The sequence below is a fragment of the Tigriopus californicus genome, chromosome 7, assembly GCF_007210705.1.
Source record: "Tigriopus californicus strain San Diego chromosome 7, Tcal_SD_v2.1, whole genome shotgun sequence".
Taxonomy (NCBI): domain Eukaryota; kingdom Metazoa; phylum Arthropoda; class Copepoda; order Harpacticoida; family Harpacticidae; genus Tigriopus; species Tigriopus californicus.
Window position 1 is genome coordinate 3,227,205 of NC_081446.1, and position 22,923 is coordinate 3,250,127.

Below are 22,923 nucleotides of genomic sequence, written 5' to 3' on the forward strand. Positions count from 1 at the left end.
AAAACGTAAGTTTACTCCTTTGAAAACGAAATACTTCAAGACTAAGAAAACTCGCCATTAGAATACACCCTTCAAGATTTAAAAAATCCTAATTTGCACTTGTGCAACTTAAAAAATAAGTTCAACTCATTTCCACTTGGGTCGTCAGAGGTTAAAAGAGCATAAATGGCAAATGACTTTTATTATAAAACCCTTGATAAAAGAATCGGATCATGCATTGCATGTCGTCGTTTTTAAGCCGACAATTTTTATTCGTAAACTCATTGCGGGCGCTTCTCTTTCTGTGAAAAGAGTGCTATTCAAAAATGCCTTTTCTTGCAAAGCCATCATGAAATGAGGAAAAATTGGCTATCGGTAATGGAAGAACCATTTTGATTGCCATCAAAGTCAATGTCAATCCACAAAGAGGACTTTTCGTAAAGTCAAAAAAAATTCCCTGTTCATCATGCATTCCTATCCTCATTTGTGTGAGGATTTATCCTTGGGGGCCCTTCCACGAACAGACGAGGATTGCTAGTGGCTAGAGAAAATTGAGCTCATTTGTTATCCATTTCCAGCATACTTGCCATCAGAGAATGATAGTGAAGGAGACGCCGCTCCAATGGAAACTGACGAGTGACCTTTCTTCCCCCTGGATCAGGCAATGCATTTCGCCCATCAGTTCATACAAATTTCCCTCGTAAATACCTCTTAAAAAGACCCCTTTCCATTTCATCCTGATCTTGAGTGTTGTGAATGTGTGTGTCTCGTTCAATTCTCCAAAGAGTCGGAGCCACCGGAAGATCGGACACTCGATACTGAAGAACAATAGTACATGGCTGACCTCTGAAAGGCATCTTGACGGGGCGTTGGACCTTTTCCCGGTTCAAGGGGTGTCTTGTCTCGTCCATAAATTTTGAAATGCACAAATTGCACCTCCTACGTGCCGAATGTGATACCTCGTTGCTTTGTCTCTGTGGCAATCTACCCTGAATTTGGTTGTGAAACAAGCTCACAATTACGAACGCACATCCCATAAATTCTAGGGCCTGTTTACTTATCTCTCGACGGAATCTGACAAATTTCGAATCCGTCGAGCCAGAGTTTGGTTTTGAAGCAAATTTCGTGCCAAGATCTCTTTCGCCAACCATTGAAAGACCTCGCAGAAGATTTTTCTCGCGTGCTTAAACTTATCATTAGGGAAGACTGGATAGATGGATCGCCTTGGATAATCAAGCTGCAATCCGGGGTTGTAAAGCTCGGACTAGGGTTGTCCGGCATTCCCTCGACAGACCGGTTCTTTGAGAATCCTTGATCCTCATAGAAACGGAACGAGTTTCAGTGCAATCTTCGAATAACCACCCTGAATAACTTGGCCAGAACATAAAATTTGTTCAAAAATGGCAAAACGAGCTTGTTGGTATTGTCAGTGCATCCCTGCACTTTCAAAGTTTTAAGGAAAATTTACTCATTCGACGCTCGCTACAGAATCGCTATATTGTCTTCTTTTCCATTGATGTTCCGACAAATCAGTTTATCTTGAACATTGATTTTTTTTTTAATCTAAATATTTGCAAAGCTCTCGAGCTTCAATTATCTACAGTCCCTACAAATAACTAAAGTTTACCTATCTACGGAGCTTAGAATCGATCGGTGGCTTTGATGGTTTCCTAGCTTGTCTGCCTGAGATTTGCCTCGATGGTTTTTTCACCTTTCGCTTCTCCGTCAACCACGTTCTTCCGCCAACTCTTTCTTAAGCAAAGTTTTCACCTTTTCTGCTTTGTCCTTCTGGGATGATGATTGAGACTTGGTGGATGAATAGGAAGGGCAGTGATTGTTCACACCATTGTCCACGTGGTTGGTTAGTTGGTTGGTCGGTTGTTCGCTCGTATTTTCCAAAGCCAATCAAGTGCTTATAAAATGGAGCATTATCTAGTGTTCAGACCTCGTGGTGGTGCTACTCCAATTATTTGGCCATGAGCTTAAGACAATTCTTGGCATTTGCTCCCTCTCGTTCAAAACGACTGTACTTAATAGGAAGTGAAAACAGTCGTTAACCATTGCCAAAAGTTCATAAGGCACAAGGTTTTTGATGCTCGCTTCTCTGTATCTAATGACTTTGGGCCCAATGAACGCTCTTCTATTCAGACTGTGCTACATAATGAAGCCCGGATTGCCATGGGCTTCTTGAGTGTGTAAATGAATTCACTTTTTTCCACGCTTTATATCTGAGTCACGGAACGGGGTGTTCCTCGGATGAGAATGGCGACTTTTTAAAGGCAAGTTAGGTGACAGGTTTTCGCCAAATTTTCGAGGAAATAATGCCATCTTGACTGAACAAACTCAAGGGTAGTCATTATGTTCAGCCTTGAAAAATGCTTCTGGTTAAATCTCCTTGGATATTAGGGCAACATTCATTATGTCTGCCAACCAAAGATCTTAATCACAGGACATATGCACGAAGAATTAGCGAGCAAATCCGCCTTACCTTTCGATGAATAGATAGTAAATTGTGAAGAGGACGAGGTCTTTTGTGTCGAATTGCTCCCTTTGGGAATAACAGGACCTTCTGTTATCAATCATCCAGAAAGTGACCGACACAATGTCACTCAAATTGAAATCGTTGTCCCGATTTATGATCTTCGCTAACGGGACCTTTGTTCACTTGACCTAGTTACTCATACTCCCGCCAGATAAAGCGCCACCTCTTCCATAGAGGGGGCACAATTTTGTGGTTTGTACCATGATACCACTCCTTGTGGTTAGAATGCTTGGGTTGCAGACCCCAAGGACATGGTATTATCCACATCCTCAAGAATCAAGAATTTAGGGGGGGGGACAATATTATGTGCCGTGGTCGACGAGTGAAAACTATTCGAGATGAAATTTGAAATTACATGCTTTTTGCTTCCCATTGTCTCGCATTAGGTCCAAATTACAAGTAATCGACAAATGTGGCCTAATAAACAATCAAACGAACCATTACTCGGCCGTACACACTCTACTTACATCCGTACAATGGACTCCACCCAAAACTCCTCATAACAGATGCCCACAGAGCCGACCATTAATCATGACTAAACGACAGGACTATAGAACACACAGAGAGACTCTAATATCTCCCAATATTGAATAGCGCCACACCGTTCAGCTCTTCAACATTTCATATCTGTTACCATCCTTCAGTGATTAATCTGGATCATGTCTGGTGGCAACCCCAACACACACCGACAATCTGGCTGGAGATGAGCCAATTTCCTGTATCACCCAACTTGATACTGCGCATTCGGAATGTCTTGGAAATGCTCAGAAATGTTGATCTTCGGCTGGCTCATGAATTTTCAATGTCAAAGACGAATGTGAATTCGCTCCCAACCACGATCAATTCCATGTCGACCTCCGCTAGCTCGCTCAACTGGACGGACCAAGTGATCGATCAAGCATTTCAGTTTTGCTGGCTTGCCGCCCTTTGAAGAGGTACTCAACATTTCGGTCGGCTGAGCCCTCCCAATGACTCAATTGTTGAACACATGAGGGGCCATTATTTTCATATTATTAAGACCTCCAGATCCAGCTCAAAGAATTATACTCGTGTCGATATGTTTCTAACACTCCCAGACCGATTTTTTTGAGCTAGAGCCGAGAGGTGAGTTTCACGTCGTCGTATCGTCAATTGCTCCCGATTGGAAGTCATAAATCTCAGAATGGACAAGCATTCCCTTAAGGAGAACCAGAGCAGAGGTTTGCTCAAGATAGTCTCCACATTGGTGGGTGATTTCTTTCGGTACCTCAAAATTGTGGTCATTATTTCTCCAGAGACGGAACCTTGAACCGAATTCTCTCGACCATACATATACCCGTGATTCATTCAGGTAGAGAGAAACACAAAGAGACAAGGTACATTTAGAGATTATTCTTTCCCTTTGCTACAGTCCCTCCGTTACTATCAACGTACACAGTCGTTCAGAGTGCAGGAATCGTGGACCTAGGGCTGCCCTTTCTTGAGTGTTTGGCCACAGAGGGCTTGACACGCCCTTAAGATTTGAATCCTCAGACAGATCAATGTCATTCGAAATGAAACACAAGGCAAGGGTGTTGATGTCATGTTCTTCTACATACGAACCTTTTGCTTTGAAATGTCACCGATGACATTCAATTTCGGAGTCCAGTTTTAAGTGCCTGCTTTCAAATATGATTTATACACAGTTTAAACTCGTACAGTCAATATTTCTCATGGACCTGTTTGTGGATGAGGTGGATCCAAGTTGACGTTTAGCGTTTCAAACAGGCTGCTTACGTGTATCAGAAATAAACTGAAACGTACACTTTGAAGATTAACTTGATACCATCGAGGCCAAGTATGAGAGCTCTGAAAAGTCTTGGAGGATTACCCATGTGAAGCACCGCTTTACCCTGAAAGGATCATTGTAACGCATGCACGTACACCACGTGGACACTGAATGGTGCCAGACTTACATTCAGAAAGAAAGAGACATGACCCTTTTTTTGGATTCATTTCTTGACGTCCAATTTGGAGCTGAGCCCGCCTACGAATGCATGGGGATTATGTAGATCAAATGTGATTGAATTGGACCCTTTTGTTACCACTGACCATTGTTTGAAGAGAATTATTTCAGTGCGGTGGACAAATTTCATGATAGGACTAAAGCAAATGCAAAATGCTTAGATATGTCTAAAATGCGAAATAAATGCACAATACCTTGCGACTATTTGGTGAAGCTTCGTTTCCAAGTGTATTTCGATGAAATATATGTCAGGTATCTGGATGGATATCCACATAATAAGTTTCCACAATAAGACGGATGATCTTTCATGCAACAAAGGCCAAACCTGATCCAGAATATGATAGTATCAAAGGAGACCATGGGTGATGTAAAAAGAGAGGAGCCATTATCCAGATTAATACTGGCATCCAAGTAGTCTTGGAATGATGACCCTAGCGAGCCTGAATTCAGGTTTATGCAGCAATTTCACAGTTCAAGCATTGATCTGGCAATGCTTGAATATCTTTAGAGCGACGCATCGAGATGCTTGGAAAAGACATTTATTGGCACTTTTGCAATTGGATTGAAATCATGACTTCATTGTCACTTCGCTCGCTCTTAAATGGATTCAATTATGTCCGTATTGTTATAAGGGAGGTCAACAAACTTGGTGGATTCTTGATTCGCATTCATGTCTAGTGAAAACGAGGAGTCATTTGCAAGATCACGTGCATGAGCGGATTTGGAATGTTGGCAGGGAGAAGATTGGAAAAGGTGTTGAACGAGATCAAATGGATCCGGGTCTTTGATGCAAAAGCTGTTGAGAGGTAGATTCTAAAGGATCGTTGACGAGGAGGGCAATTCAAAGGGATCTGACCCAAAGTCCATTCCTTGTAAGCCACGCAACAAAATGGTCAGCCATGGGATTTGTGCCATTTGAAATGGAATCAGAGTCATGTTTTTTATGGCGCTTTCAAGGCTTGGGTCCACCGCTTTGGATCAACTGAGAGCGCATTATCGTGCGTTGGATCGATGGAAATGGCCTGAAGGTCTTGAAATAATGATGATTGTGATGATGACGACTCTAACACAAGTGGGTTATTTGAGTCGATCAAACTAGGCATGATAAATTGCCTCATAATGTCTCAACCACGGCAACTGACACTAGATCTATGGTAGTTAGCGAACAGAGGGCTTATTTAGGAAACGAAATATTACGTTCATCTGCTTTTGCACAAATCTTTGGTTACGTTTTGATATTTCACCTCATTCCTTGATTATTGAGCGTTCAAACAGGTCAAAAAGTGCGTTTGAATGACCCTTACACTGATCTTATTTCTACAACTAAGTTCTCCCTCACATGGTCACATGTTTGTAATAATTGTGGAATCAATTCAAGACACGATTTGAGTTTGGATCACATTACCTTTCAAGTTATCAAACAGACAGTGCCTTGAATTATATAATATTACAAGTGGACATCAAATGTTCACCTGTACATGATATTCAAAAAGCTTCATATTACAAGAAATGTCCTTGTCGACACAAGTATTCCTCCCCGATGTGATTCTTCTTCCATTTTGTTCTCAAACGGAGCCGTTGCTTACAACCTTGATAAGATAAATCTTTACTATGGTGCAGTCGGACTCTCATTGCAAATAGATTGACTAGGCAAGCTTCAGTCAAAAATAATGCCCTCTCTGTTGCATCTTCTCAGAATGGATAATTGCTTCAGGTTTGTTGAAATTGAATTGGGAAAGAGGGTTCTCGAAAACGATCATCATCCATCTTCCGCTTCATCATCATTTTGAGGGTCTCCAACTCCCCATCGTCACCTGAGGACCATGGAGAACAATTCAATTATGGAAATGAATAGGCCAAAAAGCATATCCATCATCAAGTTTCCACCTATTACAAGAAATTAACGACCCTCGTCCGCACATAATACAGAACGTACCGTACATACAGATAATACAACAGTGTGCAGGATAATGAATGCACGCATTAAAGTCCCAAGATACCCAATACTGAACATTGCTTTGTAGGTCAATGGGGTTTGAAGTGTATTCAGTTCTTGATTTCCCTCTGTCAATGTGGTTGGCCTTGCTTTAATGATTTTATCTCTATGACAGGGTCCGATAGTTGGACCGAATGCATGGTTGAAATTGGAATCTTATCCCAGGTTTTTTTCGTTTAAGAATTGACGGCTGTTATCGGGAAAAGGGTATTTTTCAATTATTTCAGGTGAGACACGCAGATTTCCAATCATGGATTGGTAATTCGTGACCCCTCAGTGTGAAATGCATCTTGTGGGCTGGGTTAAAAGGAACTGTATGTAGCACAGTGAGGCAAGGAGATCTTCAAGGAAGCATCGTAACGCCTTTGTTATTCCATCCTTGAATCGTGTTTGCCGAAGGAATCTTGGAGGACGTCAGCCTACCTATGTTGAGATTGTATCTCCAAATTTGGTCAGACCCCTCGTAATTGGGCTTATCCTGCCGATCCTCCCTTAAAAGGGGTTCCAATGAGATCGCAGGTTTTGGAAGTGGCAAAAATAGTGATCATTCCTCTGGAGAATGTCCGGGCACAGTTCACTCATAAGAGGTGTTTCATCGTCCTTTTTTCACAGAGAGATCATGCAAAGCATTTTTCTAACTGGAACTTGCTTGTCATTGTCAATAACCAACATGACGGCTTAAAAAGCTGTTCCAGAGTATCAAGCGCTTACCTAGAGGGGCCATCCATCCCTGACTATTGTGGAAAGTCTACTAAGCTAATTCAGGTGAAGGTCAGAAACGATTCTGGTTTAGGGTTAATAGTTTGCAGGTTCATGATTTAATGACCTAGGTATAGCACTTAAATTTTAATGAAAAGAATTACGCCGCCAAATCCAAGCTCCCATTCCTTTGTTGAAGAGCATGTCCAACTTAAACTTGTTCGCCCCATAGCAAAATAGAGAATGATAGAGATCTAAAATTCATCATCCCTGATCGTGCATTGAGAGATTGGCACCACAATTTTTTTTTTCAAAGAGCTCTGATCGCATTAACTCCAATAATGCGATTGGGGGAAGCTGAGGCTATTTGTAACATTCCATTGGAACTGAGACTGATCGCACGTCTGAGTAGAATGAGAATGGTTCTTACGAGATATCCCCCCTCTTTCTCTCTTCTCATTCATTGCCCCTTCGGCAGTATTTGGAAAACAAAGGTGGGGAAATGGTTGGGATTTTGAAACCTATTCCAATGCAATTCATGATTCATGTTGCATGCGACGAAAATGTACTGCGACTGCAGTCTTGGGCGAGATCAAGATGGACGAATGGAGTGATTCCCGGTCGTTAATGGAAGTCCACGAGATCACTCATTCCACGGGGAAAATGAGAGCAGGGTTCTTAATGAAAGTACCCTTCACCTATGTCAGTTTGACCTTTGGCTAGATCGTCAAGAGTTGAATCCAATTCCACACATCCGAATATGGGAATGACACAGCAACAAATCTATGAGCTCCAGACCCCCTGCCGCCAAGACTAATTCCTATCTTTTCCATTTACAATCTTGAACGTCCCAACATGTGCTGGGTAATCTCGCGTTTAGAATGGCATGTTTTGTGCAGAGGTCTACGCGTTGTTGGTGAATAGATTATGGCTAAAATCTCTATTTAGACAAGAATACAAGCGAGCGATTTTGGTCTGGACTGAAATGGTTTTACTTTCTCGATAATATGACAAAATACAGATATGATGGACCAATGATAATTTCATAACAAATGTTAATGTAAGATTACACTTTATATACACTTTAACAACCCTTTTTCAAGTGATTCCCTGCCTTCTCTTCAGTCACTTAATATGGGGACGACTTGTCCGTTTCACCTCTAGAGGTCGCTGTTCCATGAGTAGGTACCGGTATACACAAAGTTGTTCTTCGCCGCCAACTCGTCCGCTTCCTTTGGTCCTCGGGTTCCATATTTGTAAGGAATCGGCTGGACCTTTTCACCTTCAATCTTGTGCAAAATCGGCGTGAAGATTCTCCAAGCCTCTCGAAGCTCGTCCGTGCGCACAAAATGCATTTGAGAACCGACAAACACGTCCAAGATGAGGCGCTCATAGGCCTCGGGCAGTTTGGCATCGGCGTAGCGATTCCTGTAGGTCAGGTCGAGTTCGGACTCCTCCATAGTGAAGCTCATACCGGGGCTCTTGTTCATCATCTTACAATAGATGGCTTCATTCGGCTGAACTCGAAGAACCAGTTCGTTTCGAGACGGTGTTTTCGAGAAGATATTGCCAGGTACGTCCCGGTATTGAATGCGCAGCTCGGCTTTCCTCTCATTGAGGGCCTTACCCGCCCGCATAATGAATGGCACGCCTTCCCATCGCTCGTTGTTAATGCGCAGTACTAACGCAGCATAAGTGGGTGTGACGGAGTCTTTGGGAACGGTGTCGTCGTCCTTGTACCCCAATTTGGAATCCTCGTCTTTTCCATTTGGGTCGCCGACATATTGTCCGAGAACGCAGTCTTCAATGGTGATGGCGGGAATGGTCTTCAAAACCTTGACCTTCTCATCGCGAATATCATCCGGACTGGTGCTAGCAGGTTTCTCCATCGCGGCCAGGCACAAGATTTGGAGGAGGTGATTTTGCAAGATGTCCCGAATAATACCAGACTGGTCGAAGTATCCTCCACGCCCTTGAGTTCCAAAAGGTTCCTTGAAGGTGATGGTCACCGAGGCTATCGAGTCCCGGTCCCAACTTCTCGTGTAAAGGTTGTTGGCAAAGCGAAGTGTCATGAGGTTCTGGACCATCTCCTTCCCAAGGTAATGATCGATGCGGTACAACTGCTCTTCAGTAAAGAGTCCACTGAGATGTTTGCTGAGTTTCTCGGATGAATCGGCGTCGTAGCCAAAAGGTTTCTCAATGATCACTCGAGTCCAACCCCTCTCGGCCATGCAAGTCTCTCGGATGTGCTTGGTGGACTCCATGAACACGGACGAGGGCAAGGCCAGATAGAAAATGCGGTTGTTTTCACGTTTATTGTCCTCGGCCCGAGTCAAAGCGTGGTTCAAATGCTCAAAGTCGGTGCGCTTGTCATAGGTGCCACGAACGTATTGGTTGGCCGCCCAGAACTTCTCAAAGGTTTCTTCCTCCCCGGATTTCAACTACGAAAAACACATTTGAGCCATTATTAACCCATCCATGGACTTCCTGGAACTGAACTCCAATTTTGCTTGGGATCAATTCGCCGAACCATTGAACTCACCTTAATGTAGGGCTCGCACTTCTTGCGAATGTCCTCGACTTTGAGATCGGAACGGGCATAGCCAAACACTTGCGTGTTCTCGGGAATCAACGAATCCCTGTACAAAGCCCACATGGTCGGGTAAATCTTCTTCTTGGCCAAATCGCCAGAGGCGCCAAAGATGGTGAAGATATGCGTGCATCCTTGCCCTGATTGGTATTCCACTTGGATCTTCTTCAAGCTCTTGATAAGGAGCTCCAATCCCTTTTGGTTGCAATCATCATGCACCGCTAAGGGGTCCATTGTATCGGCAGTTGAATCGCTTGGTGATGGTACGGACTCCGATGAGAATGAGAGGATTCCTCCTAGGGATTCCTGTCTCGGACTCCTCAAGTGATTCTTTGCCTCAGGTGGAGAAAAAAGGGCGGACTCTTCTTGCTCGGAGACAGCACTGCAGCTCGGTACACTCCCCAGTTTGAACGCAAGGAATGGGTGTTACCTAAAGCACGAAGACAGCATGTTATCGAGAGACAATTCAGGTCCAGACATCCGCGCTGGTTTTTATGGCTAAGTGGGGGAACTTACAAAATAACTTAGTCTACAGTCTAAGGAGATCCTGTCGTTGCTAAGACCAATTCGAAACTGATCTAACCACAGCTTTGTTTCACTCGTTGTCGCCCAAAACTCCGCTTTATTGGAAGTGTTACCAAGGAGGGGTTATGTGGGCTACACAACGAGTAGGTCAACAGTTTTCCTGTTAACAACAGGGTTGTTTCAAGCAAGCTACTAAAACGGGTGCGGGAAAAAATGGCAGAAACTGGTCATCGGATTAATTTTCCTGTTACCCCTATCCCCCAAACCCAAGACAATTGAACGGTTGCCCACTACTGATGAGTGTAGCATTGAGGAGTTGACCCAGTTCCCGAAGAGTTGGAGTGGTAGCGAGACACCCTATTTTCCTTGAATGTCCGTCTCCGCCAACTATCAAGATCACTCTTTATTGCAGGAGACATCAACGACTAAATGAAGATCACCTGCCGTCACTTGGAATCTTTTGGAGATTTCCGGGATGTCTGGAGCAACTGTTGGTTTCCGAATGACTCTGAAGTCCCCTCACTCCATGAATCTTATGTTTCCGAGTGTTGTGACGAATGTTCACGATGAAGCCTCAAAACACACCGTGTATCCCAGGCACTAAAGCGATTAGTCTACCTTAAAGTGTATTGAATACGTCTCCTTTGAACTCTACCCTTCTCACCAGGTTTTCTTTAGTTGACAGCATGTTTGAGATCTAATGACTAAAGAATACAAAGACCGTCTGCTTGTTTAGCCACATACACCTTGCTTCCTTCAAGGGTCTCGTAAAACGCTCCTACCATTCTCTAATACCAACTGCTGGGCCGTCCATTCAAGTATTGTTTACACGCGGAAATCAATACTGAATGCCTTAACGCAAGATTCGGGCCAAAAATTGCCCTTTCCGGTTCAGATACACGTTCAACTTAGCGAAAGTTTCCACCATGAGGAAAGTTAACATTTCTCACCAAGCTTGTCATTCACGACCTTTTCGAGGACAAGTCGCAATTTGCAGCCTCAAACGTTGTTTTATTTTATCTCTCCCAAGCTTGGAGTTTGTTTGACAACTGTTGATTCCGAGCAAATGAAGGACATTCAAGTGAGGGAGGGGAAACAAGGCATTTGAAAAATGTGTTTGTCGTGGTGGCCGGGTGTGCATAATTTGTTTGAACGAAGCAAGTCGTTCGAGGACTTGTTTTTTTTTAAAGTTATGTAGCAATATCTATTTCCCAATGGTTTCACGCAAGGCTGCATCATCGCGCCGCAATGCCACATGCTACCATCAAGTGGTTGGGATGCAATCTCTATATGTTGATTAGACGTTTTTTTTTCATTGTTTCGTGGTTCAAAAAAATTAAGGGAGTGTTCCATCCTCCTGACAACAGGTTTTTATGGACGAGTTCATGTGTTTCTATGACATTCAGTAAGATATCCCACTCACCCTGTCAACGCGATCGAACAAATCACTCTGATGGAACAGATTGACACCTTAGAAGTACAGTGATGAGGTCAAAACTTCCAATCACCTTTTGAGTCGAGTTCGTCTCGTTCTTGTTCTACACTCACTCATGCACTCTGGCTCCATCCGAACCAATCTCCCTGACTAAACTGTGGCAAGAAAAGGGCGAAAATCGAGAGTATATAAAATTGGTATCATCTTGTGTGCCGGCCAATGAGCCGTACGCACATTCAAGGGGCTCTCAGTCAGGACAAGCGGGGCGTATAACATTATCGTAGTACTAGCTACATTTCCACACACTCTAGCACACATGATCACTTCGCAGAGGTGGACTCGGTGAACTTCTGCACGGCTGTAAGAGGCTGTAGCTCTAGCCCTTCAAGCCTCTAGAGAAACAGGAGATACAGGTTCCTCGAAATATACAGAGATTGTACATATAGACAGTTCAGGGAGTGCGGACCCTATTCATTCAGGGGTTTCGGCCGGCTCCATCCAAGAGTATACGGACTCCTTGGAATAGACGAAGTGTCCACGCATGAGGAATTCAAGGGGCTGCGAGGTGGACGTAATTTTAGTAGTAGTACTACTACTACCACTAGTAGTAGAAGTCTCTGATCTTTACGCTAGGGATGAGTGCTAAATGTAGGCAAAACTTCAAAATAGGGCTATACACGACTCCTAGACAATGGCTCGAGTCAAATGATTGTTTACCTTGACAAGTTCAGAAGTGACAATAATTAGCAAAGGGCATTCCTTCATTTATAGTTGCAGCTGTTTCGCAAAGAAAACATTTTTTTCATGTCGAATATTTGAGTTGTTTTGCGGCGGCACAACATTACAAAAAGAAAAGCCCAAAAATTACAAATTCATGCTACATGTTGAAAGCATTGTGGCAACAACAAGAGCTCAGGTCATATAAAATGAACTTCGAATCTTTCAAAATACCTAAGATTCAAATAAAGACTCGAGCTTAACGAGTCATCTGAATAATTCGTTACAGCCCTAATTTAAAGTGAATACATTTATGTACTGCAGAGTCTGAATCTCGATGCTTTGGGAGATGATCCACGGGTTTGATTGAGGGTCTCGAAGAAGGTTGGCGTATGTTAAACCTTAGGCTAGTTGTCAGTTTGATATCAATCAAACCACCCCCAGCCATCAATGGATTCAAAATAGAAACAATCCAGGATATAGATGAATGAATGAATAAATGAATGCATAAATCCAAGCAATCGGTTGAGCTTGTAACCTTGTGTCAATCATTCATTTTGGTCTCTTGCTTGAGAAAAATGTACGAGTAGTCGATCACAACCTAACCTTCAATATAGTTGATCACCTCTTCCAGATCAAATAAACTAAACTCCCTGACTAAACCGACTCCTTTTTTAGCTATTTTTCAGTTGTTTATATATTTCTGGCTTGAGATTAGTCTCAAACATTTTCACATCATGCTAGAGGGATAATTAGCTAACCTGATGCTTTCAAAAGTGAAGCCTTTGATGATTATGCCAAATTTACAAACTTGCGCTACATCAATACATTGGTACGTCGAGTATTTCACAATCGAGAAAAATTCTAATCAGGAACTCGATGGATGCAACATTTAGGGCACAGTTCCACATAACCTACATACGTACATATGAAACCTTGACATTAAACGAAAAAAAAAAGTAAATTTCATGAAATGCCGTTGATTTGAGTGCTTGTTGAAAAACGCCAAGGCTTTTGAGAGAATAAAGTACCTACAATAGATATCATCATTGTGATCGTAGTTATCCAAATTCTTCACTTTGTGAAATCAAAAATGCGAGTTCCATTAACGAAATTTTACAAGAAAATTCTCATGTCGACAATTACTGTTTTATTTCATTTCTAATTACTGACCGTTCTCATAGAAGACAAGTAATCAATAATCACCCAAAAACATTTGCTTTTAATCACCTTTGCATTGCTAATTTTTTTAAAACCTTTTTTCAATTCTCGCTTGCCTTGTTTTGCTTCAAATACGTAGGTCATTACGTAATGGAAGTAGAAAAATACTCAAAAAAAAGTGCCTCATGCATTCAACAAATATTTGATCGCGCTTAACGTCTAAAAAGCTTCAGAGAGGTTCAAGTTGTCCGAAGAATGCCATTTTACCAAGCGAAAGGCAGATCTTCAATTGTTCATTCAAATTATTAGGAAGTCATAACGAATTAAAATTTGAAGTGATCTCGTACTTTCTCATCTAGCTCTGCAAGAAATCAGGTCCCCCTCATGGTACAAACTGGCGTCTAGAATGCAATATATGGTTTGAAACTTTGTTAAAAGATACACGCATCTTCTATGTATAAAAGAGATTTTCAGCGTGTTGAACAGCGCCCTCTGCTTTGTCTACGGGAGGACAAACAACCCTGAAGAACAAGGAGCGTATTAAAGGACCCTTGCATGTAAACCATTATTTTGTTCATAAAAAGCCAGACATTATGTTTATGGTCTCAAGATATACCAAAGTTGTTATGAAATGGCAAAAGAGAATAGTAATGGAGTCCGGCATATGAACACTTATCTATTTCGTGAAAAGCGAATTATCATGCTTTTGATACCTAATACATGGTTTCAAGACATTCTAGGGTTGATAAAAATTAGCAAAAATTAAAAAAAAAGAACATATATATTAGCTATAAGCTCTTGAGAGAAGATAAAATAAAACTTAGCAAAGATAAAACTATCAAAATACTTTGCCAATTATTCAAAAAGTAATCATGTTGCAATGTTGTAATATTGTGGCTCCAATTTGACCGATAATGAAAAACGAATGGACTTCAGGTAAGAATTAGAATGTGAACCATGGTAGCTGAGTGGTCTAATATACCCAACAGAGTCACGACACGGTTCTCCAGAGGTCATGGATTCGAATTCCATCTTAAGAGAAAACCTTTTTTAATCGGTCCACGTTTTGCTCATTGAGCTTTTTGAACATATTTTGCGTCAGAGAAAAGGTCTAATCAGTTAACAATACTTGACTATCGAGGTTCCTGACTAAAAGTTAAACTGGGAAAACCAAACATACTAGAATTACTAGTCCACTGTGGGCCGCAGATTTTGTATCGATGTTTTCGTTTCCGTTCCGACTCTGAGAACCACATTCATCTTGCGAACCTTGATAAGCAAACTTAATTTTCCTCCGTATACCGTGATTCTTGTGATTTGCAGGCTGTCTTTGAATTGAAATTAATCATTATAGCCCAGGGACAACGTTGTCTAAATCTATAGTGTGAGTAAAATATCTCAGTGGGACAAGCATGCCAAGTCATAAACAAGTGTTGTTTTTACACTGTACAATAATGTCCTTGTAACATGCACCCTTACCCCTTAGCCGTGTGTGAAAGATGTCGAGTGAGAGGTTCACATGATTGGCTTATTTTTGTGGTGGCCAACCCTTAATGACTTTAGGATGCGAAACAAGGCTGAAAGTCTATCACTCTTTGACAGCCAACTGAATGTCCCGACTCCCGACTACACGAATAAACGAGACTATTTCGGATTTCGGTCAGATTAGTATGTATTGGTATGAGAAAGCAGGCATGTGTCCTTGTGAGACGACAGGTATTTGTTGTGAATAGAACTGAATTTATGTAACCAAGTCCTCGTGGGTGGGAGATAAGTATCTATAAAAATAACAATCCTTATTGCTGAAACAAGAGGAATAACTGAAGTGTCCAAAATATCTGGAAATTATAATGATTGGAATGAAAGAATCACGTTGAAGTGGTTGGGCAATTGGGCAATGTCGAAGTGGCACTCAAATGTGTATAAAGAACCATTTCCGAGGTCAAATTGTGTTTGGCAATTGACAAAAAAGTGGCTTAGCTAAACTCAAGTTTTTATAGGGGTCTGAGAATTAGCTCTTGCCCTGTATCATTGAGGGATTATAGGAGCAATTTGCTTACAAATAATGTTGGATTGCTGGGCCCCAATGCAACATGTCTTTGGATCTTTTGAGAAGCTAATATTGATTTGATTTCAAATATATACGCTATCTCAAGGATAATCAATCTATTCAATCAAAACAGTGACCGGGATTCCCAAAAAATAGAATTCTGAAGATCATTAACGAAATAACTTCACCAATACGAGAGGTTTGCATTCCACTGGAATGAGGCAAGCAGAATTCTTGGCATTGGATGAGTTGTAAGTCTTTGAAGTCCATATCTATACGCTCAAATTGCCGTCATGGTTTGTTAATATTGCCGTGGGGTTGAAAAATAATCGATCACATCTTGTCACCGCCAAGCAAGTCCGAGCTTGAAAGTACGAAATGTCTTAATGACCCAATTCGACCCTCTGTGTTGATTTGTCCCACCTATGAAATTAATTTAGAGATAATCTCAACCAGAACTTATTCTTTGTTATCTGATTCAAATTCACTTTTGTCAGACCGCAGGTTAGTTCCACTCTAAAGTTCCAAACAAAACAAGGCTCGATTTCTCTTCTACGTACGTAAAGCAGAAATCCGCAATAAAAGCATCTGGTGAGTGAAAAGCTTTGACTTTTGAGCAAGTATGCTGAAAATGAAATACCAGAAAAGCCGTCCCTCAAGCCCAAATATCAACTACCTAAACGAAGACACGAATTATTCAAAAATAATCATCCTAAGCAATTGTGGTGACATCATCAATTTTCCCCACTTCTATGCCTCATAAATATGCTGAGCGACCAAAGATACCTATTTTCAATCATTATGGAAATATAGTAACTTACTTATGAAACTGAGGTTGCGGAGGTCACCAGACTTCTTGGTGATGGACCATGACGCGTTTTTCACTATTCGCTAATAAACGATATTTAGTTCTCCAGGACCAGACGGTATGAATTTACAATTTCTCGTCAATTTTTCGCCAATATTGGCTCTGGAATTTGCTTACCTGATGCGCCAAACTTAAAATCAAAATGAGTTCCCAAAAGCGCTGAACATGGCCAATCTACTTTCATTTACCAACTCTATGGTTCGCCAAGCATGGCATACATGTCAAGTATTTTGTTCCTTAGAGAAGCGGCTTCATAGTATGCAAATGTCGTAAATATGTGCAATGTTGAGTTTTGCCAATGCGGGATTTGAAAAGTCCTGTACACAAGAGTATGTGGAACAGACAATGGATTAGAGATAGGGATGATAAATCATTAAAAGCCATTTTTGACCAGGTAGCAGAAAATGGTGGCAGAAAGTGGCAGAAATTCCTTGAAAGTCGAATTTTGCCATCGCTGGTCAGAGAGCGTATACAACACTTTCCGCACGGAATGATACCTTGATAAGGCCTGGCATCTTAGCACATATTGTCAGTTTTACGTCTGTTTATCCTTAGAGTACTAAAATGTACAAAGGTCACATCTACGATATCCACGGTTGGCAACAAGAAAACAATCATACCCATTAGATTATTAAATTAAATGAGGATTCAATATTGCAACTTTATATTTTATTCAAAATAAAATTGCAAATTGCGTAACACACAAATATTATCTGATTGCCGTTTTCTAAACTGAACGACTTCAATCCTTGAGAAAGAATTTTGAATGCCTTGGAAAGGTCCGTCACTTTGTCAATATGTTTCTGAAGCGAGTTTTTCCTCTGCCGATCTTTGTTGGTCCTGTCAAGGCCAATAACCACCCTCCGAGAGTCCTTGTTCAATCGAAAATTGCGCTTGGGAAAGTTTTTGAATAGCACAGGAGGGTGAATTTTTCCTTCTTTCTCACCAAGGCAATATTTCACACTGATTAATTTGTCTCCTGTAATATTGTACGATTTTTCCACAATGTTGGATGGACACCGAGAATCTAAAGCAAAATAGTTTAAGTCAGACTTTTGGCGTGTTTCGGAGTCAGCACATCCGCATATTATTTTCCATTGGTTTTCTGACATTGATAGTTATGATTGGTTAAAAGATTGACTAAACTTTTTTTCAAGGGTGAAAAAACCTTAGGAGTAATACCATAAGATCGTAAAGGCAAAGTTTAGATAAGCCACTCATTTTTGCCTTCAGGTAAGAGTTTATTCATTTAAAATGTGATGATTGGAGATGAGAAAAAAAAAGAATACTATTGTAATAGTTAAAGTTCACTTACCAACCCTGTCCATCAATTGATGATCGGATTCGAAGCCATTTTGAATGCCTGAGGTATGTGTCACTAAACCTTCGGAATTGATACCCAACATGACTTTCAGGGTCGGATTAGAAGGATTGTTCTGATGAAGTGAAAGAAAAAAAAATATATGTTGCGACTGACAAACAATTTTTTCACAATGTACTCACCATGGTTTTGGCCCGTGGTTTCGAATTAGCTTCATCTTTGATTGTCAGTGAACTTTCACGACGTGGGATAACAGCCTGGAAACACGCAATAATGTAGGTAATGAAGAACGTCTAGTCTACACCAAATGAAACCGTTGTCGATGGAAGCTTACTCGAACTACCTTCACACCCTGCCAAGTGTCTTCTTTTTGAAGCTCCTTAAACATGAATCCAAGCCAAGTGTGAAAGATCTCCTCGGCCACGGATTCATCAATATCAAAAAAAACAGCCAGCTCGAAATAATCCTTGTTTTGGCGCAGTTTCATCACTGTTAGAAGAAACTCGTCTTGAATGGAAAGTTTGACAAGTGGGTGACGCAGATGATTAAGATCTAAAACAATAAAGTGACTATACATGGCAAGCATTGAAGGGGATTTATAAGTGCCATACCTGGACCTAACTGGGCTATGAACTGGCAAAAAAGGTCGTAGGATTGAAATCCACTATAATATAGAAGAGTGCTGGGTTTCGAACGCATTTCGTCAATCCCAAATCTTCGTCCTTGTATTGGAAGCTCTTGGATTCTAGAAATAGAACAATATCGTAGAAGACACTTCATCACATAATAACGGCACATATCCTAAACGTCCAAATCTTCGACTAGTGGTTTTCCATCACGGAATCTTGGTCATAATCTTACATCCTTTTCAAATATCAACTGTTAACAAGATATGTCCTTTGTTTCAATTTTTTGGGAATACGCTTTTGCATATTTTAACACCCAATGGAACCCATTTTGACGATGGTAATACAGGACTTTCAAAGAAGATATGGCGTTATCCACAAACTTAGTCATTTTTCTGCATTCTCTAACGTTGTGCGGGCTCCAATCCGAGTTTGATTAGATTTTAACCAACATTATCAAATAAGGTCCCGCTTGTGATTCATAACCGTACGTGACACAATAATAAAAGGCGGTACTCAAAACATCCATAAAGAATAAGAGGAGTATCTTTGTCATCAAAAAACACCTTTTTGATGCATGTCCAGTAAAGTTTAGTTGCACTCACTCTATTGGGTCGTGGGGTTTTTCCTCCACCGTCCAAGACTCAGGCTCGCTCTTGACCCCAGTCTCACAACTGACATTAATGGGAGCATTGAGGCACAGATCTGGCCCTGGAGTCGTGGCTTCGGCAGAGGGTAGTAATACTAATAATGGATCCATGGGACTGGGCCACAAGGTTTGGGCTTCCTCCTCATGAGGCTCAGGACTGATCTGTCCAGCCGTGGTTATCTTAGGATCACCCAACGGATCGATAACATCAAGGCCCTCCCCACATGGATCATGCTGGATAGGTTCGTCCAAAAAGTGGCTGTAGTTATGGTCCCACCCGAGGGCATCATGCTGATTGTCCGCTGATTTTGTATTATTCGGGGGGCCCAAAAGCCTGCTTTGGCCGGGCTGGAGGGACCTTTGGGTTCGAGAGGCTTTGGCCGCTTTGGATCTGACCTCCGTTGAGGTCGACTTGGTGGGGAAGCGAAAGATGGATGGAATGGCCTCGGGTTTGAGGCGCCAGCATTCGCTGTGGGTGGAAATCCCGCTTTGAAATCTTTTTGAGGCATTAAAGTCGGTGGGCAAGAAATGGCTGCGGCAAATTTTGTGGTGATAGGATGGCTTCCAAAGGGTTTTTCGGATGGGATGGACCCGGCGAATGGCGATGCACCAGGCTTTTCGAAGCAATGGGTCTTTGGGAAATCCTATGGATGCCTGATTCCTACAAAACGGCACAGCGCACCAGTTAACCATGGCCTTGAATTCAAGGCCAACCGAGCCTGAGTAGGTCTCCTGGTCAATTGAACATGGAACATGGGATAGGAGAAGTAGGAACTAGATTGGTGGCCGCTAGGTCCTGACACTACAGAGACTTTCTGTAATGTTTTGTTTTGATAGAGAAAACACACCAACATCAGTGATTCAAAAAATAAATGTATACAAAAAGCGCAATAGAGAGAGATCCAGAAGTAACAATCAGGACACACTTGTTCTCGGCGCTTAAGTCGTTCCAAAAAAAGGTAATAGATTACAGTTCCCATTCGTTTTCCCGAAGAAAATAATTGATTGCACGACCAAATGCAGCATTAGCATTTCTCAAGTTCATGAAGACATCCAAGCTTGACACGAATTCATCCAAATCCCATTTCATGACAAGGATTAATAGGCAGGAAAATGGAAACGGACATAAGAGTAGGGGATGCATGATGAGGGAAACACCACATGTGACATTGCTAAGGATCACCTTAATCATGTCCCTGACCTGGAAACAAACTTGAACCTTTCTTGGGGCAACGGGATGTGTAATCACAAAAGCTTATCACAATTTTGGCTAACTTATGGACCATTACATATGAGCAATGTTTTGAAAGAGAAATGTCATGATTTTTTGTAATTCCCAAATGAATCCAGAAGCTATCTTTTTGATGTAGAACTATACAGCTTAACAATACTGAAAGACAAACATATTTGGTAGTAAAATCAAATTGACAAACTTTACTTGACAACAATCAAATCTAACGACAATTTTTGGCAACATGTGTAAAAAAAAAGGTAGCTAATAAGGTAGAACCCTTATTGGTCTGATCCTTTCAAGACTATATTTGGCCCTTGGCAAATTCAAAGTGCCAATCAATATGATAAAGTATTAACAAATCCTATCCTGACTTGTTTCTGTGTTCTGTTGTGTTTTCACCTTTTATCTCATAAAAATCAAGTTAATGAATTATGATCTTTTCAGGTGTCAATCATAACAAAAGATTCAGAGACGATGTCCGTTCTACTTTTTGGTTTTGAAGTCACGTGACACTTGTTTACATTGAACGGTGACGTCAGGGAAGGGAGGGGCAATTTCGGGAATCAGCTAGACTTTTGGACCAAAACGGACAAAAAAGAGGACAAAAATGGACAAAAGTGGACAAAAGAGAATAAAACAAATTGAAAACAATGAACGATCCAGGTTTAGTCTAAAAGAGTTTGGTAACCCTCTGCATTTTGGACATCTGAAGACTACTCCTGCAATCCCAAATCTTCCTTTGCCCTTGGCAAGGTCTGCTGTTATGGGGTTCTCTGTTTTTGCATGAAGTACTCCACTCAATAATGGTTCGATGATGGACACACATCGAAGGGCTCACCCACTTCCTTCACGCCATCTAACAATATGCAATAAGGAAATTGAGCTAACATGCTACAACCTTTAACCCCAAGCTTTCATGAGGCCCTTATTTTCAACGTCAGACAGCCCAAACAAAGCGGGAAGATTGTTAAATAAACCACTCGCTCGTGACGTGCCATGAAAGCGATATCGTTGCCGCACAAGAAGTGCCTAAGGTCACCAATTTTAATATTATTATTTTTACGTTTTCGCAACTTATTTTTCCTGATTTTCATAAACCAGTAACAACTATTCTGACCAAAATCACAAACTATTTTTCCGATCCCTGGCTAAATGATTGCCGCAATGCACAATACATAGTGCGAGGTTGTTGTTGATGATTATGGAGAGGAATACATATTGCATTTGTGCGTTGAGAAAGAAAGCTGGATGATTTGCAAAAACCAATGTTAGGCATTGGTTTGAATTTAGGCTTTGAACTCAGGAGAAGTTTATTTGAGCCATTTGAAGAGTAAAAAGCCAACAATCTTGCTTTTCCTCTCGACAAAGAATGCAAGGTGTTTCCTTGCCCTGTTCATGATCTTTTAGATGTATCAAGGTTTGTATTACATTTTTATGACAATTTAATGTGCAAAAAGTATTTCTTTAACGTACCCTAACACTCAAGGGATAAAAGAAACTTTGCTAAAAAATATTATTATTGTAGAACCAGAGTCGAATGGGGAACCAGGTAAGTTATATATCTTTGAGTAAGTCAATGGCGGAATTGATAATTGTAACAAGTTAAGCTGATTTTTTGAAGTTGGCATTACATACGCTTTTGCATTCCGATTCAAGTCTGGAATCACTTCAGCACTAATCTGACACTGCGTAGTAAAAAAGCTTATAAGAGGCTTTAAACTCAACCTGGCTAAAGCCATTCAATCAAAGGGCCGCATTTTGATCCTCATGCACTCAAGATGTTTATACATGGATGAGGCCAGAAATAAGTTTTATAAGGTCCTGAATGATGTTTTTTGACAAATGCGCAGATATTCAGCAAGCCTCGTCCATGAAGGATTTAAGTGTGGTCCTCCAAAATAACGAAGTTCGATGGGAATATCCAGCTGAATGTGGGTAAAGTCGATACATCGCAGATTTAAATTTAGAAATGGTATCACGATGCTAATTCTGTACAAATCAATTGTTCAGCCACATCTTGAATATGCTTCACCCATTTGGGCTCCTATGAGTTCTGCAGGTTTGCAAAAAGTTGAACAGGTCCATAAATGTTTCAGGAACATTGAGGGAATGAGAGAGCTCTTGTATTGGGAGAGGTTGTATTTGTACTTGTCAGGTTGTCAGGTTGTAAAGCCCTGGGCGCTTCTTATCAGAGAAAAAAAAATCTATTTAGCAGAAATAGATGTTCCTATTGGTTTTCGCAATTCCTCTTTTGAAACGGGCGATTGCTGGGTTTTGGGTGTTTGTGCATAGAGAAGTCCATAACTCTTATGTTGTCTTTTAGGAAGCGAAAATCGAGCATGAATTCACGGGCAGCAAAATATCCTGTGTACTTCCATACAGTTGGCTGGGATTGTACAGTATTCAGAGAGTACGAAAGGTATCTGACAATGTATACATTTGCTTTGTCCCAACCCAGGACTAAGGGTCAATATTAGTGACCGAAGAGGCTCAATGTGCATTTTGCGGGACCGTTCAAGCCCTCGAGAATCAAGGTCGGTTGAAACA

General features: G+C 41.3%; 2 protein-coding genes across 5 annotated transcripts; both read right to left on the minus strand.

Annotated features, from left to right (window-relative positions):
- Positions 1–8,168: 8,168 nt before the first annotated feature.
- Positions 8,169–11,937, minus strand: LOC131883400 (glucose-6-phosphate 1-dehydrogenase-like). 4 transcript variants are annotated; one of them, XM_059230864.1, is made up of 3 exons: positions 11,739–11,937; positions 9,743–10,220; positions 8,169–9,641 (listed from the first exon to the last, which is right to left on the minus strand). In XM_059230864.1, exons 2-3 carry the CDS (start codon positions 10,022–10,024, stop codon positions 8,361–8,363), a joined length of 1,563 nt encoding a protein of 520 aa, XP_059086847.1. In that variant the 5' UTR covers positions 10,025–10,220; positions 11,739–11,937; the 3' UTR covers positions 8,169–8,360. The 4 variants fall into 4 exon arrangements, with proteins under 4 accessions (XP_059086847.1, XP_059086849.1, XP_059086848.1 ...); XM_059230866.1 differs by lacking the exon at positions 11,739–11,937 and adding an exon at positions 11,266–11,381; XM_059230865.1 differs by lacking the exon at positions 11,739–11,937 and adding an exon at positions 10,756–10,912.
- Positions 11,938–17,193: 5,256 nt separating this feature from the next.
- LOC131884279 (uncharacterized) lies at positions 17,194–19,980 on the minus strand. The gene is made up of 6 exons (XM_059232000.1): positions 19,099–19,980; positions 18,479–18,612; positions 18,202–18,419; positions 18,050–18,124; positions 17,862–17,982; positions 17,194–17,573 (listed from the first exon to the last, which is right to left on the minus strand). The coding sequence occupies exons 1-6, from the start codon at positions 19,833–19,835 to the stop codon at positions 17,209–17,211; spliced, it is 1,650 nt and encodes a 549-aa protein (XP_059087983.1). The 5' UTR covers positions 19,836–19,980; the 3' UTR covers positions 17,194–17,208.
- Positions 19,981–22,923: the final 2,943 nt, after the last annotated feature.

What these genes read in the sequence shown, in the direction of transcription:
- LOC131883400 (XM_059230864.1), bottom strand. Translation starts at nt 10,024, where the DNA reads ATGGACCCCTTAGCGGTGCATGATGATTGCAACCAAAAGGGATTGGAG. An exon ending in AGTGCGAGCCCTACATTAAG is followed by an intron (nt 9,642 to 9,742) that starts GTGAGTTCAATG and finishes TGTTTTTCGTAG; the next exon opens with TTGAAATCCGGGGAGGAAGA.
- LOC131884279 (XM_059232000.1), bottom strand. Translation starts at nt 19,835, where the DNA reads ATGGTTAACTGGTGCGCTGTGCCGTTTTGTAGGAATCAGGCATCCATA. An exon ending in AACCACGGGCCAAAACCATG is followed by an intron (nt 17,983 to 18,049) that starts GTGAGTACATTG and finishes TCACTTCATCAG; the next exon opens with AACAATCCTTCTAATCCGAC. An exon ending in TCAATTGATGGACAGGGTTG is followed by an intron (nt 17,574 to 17,861) that starts GTAAGTGAACTT and finishes ATTTTGCTTTAG; the next exon opens with ATTCTCGGTGTCCATCCAAC.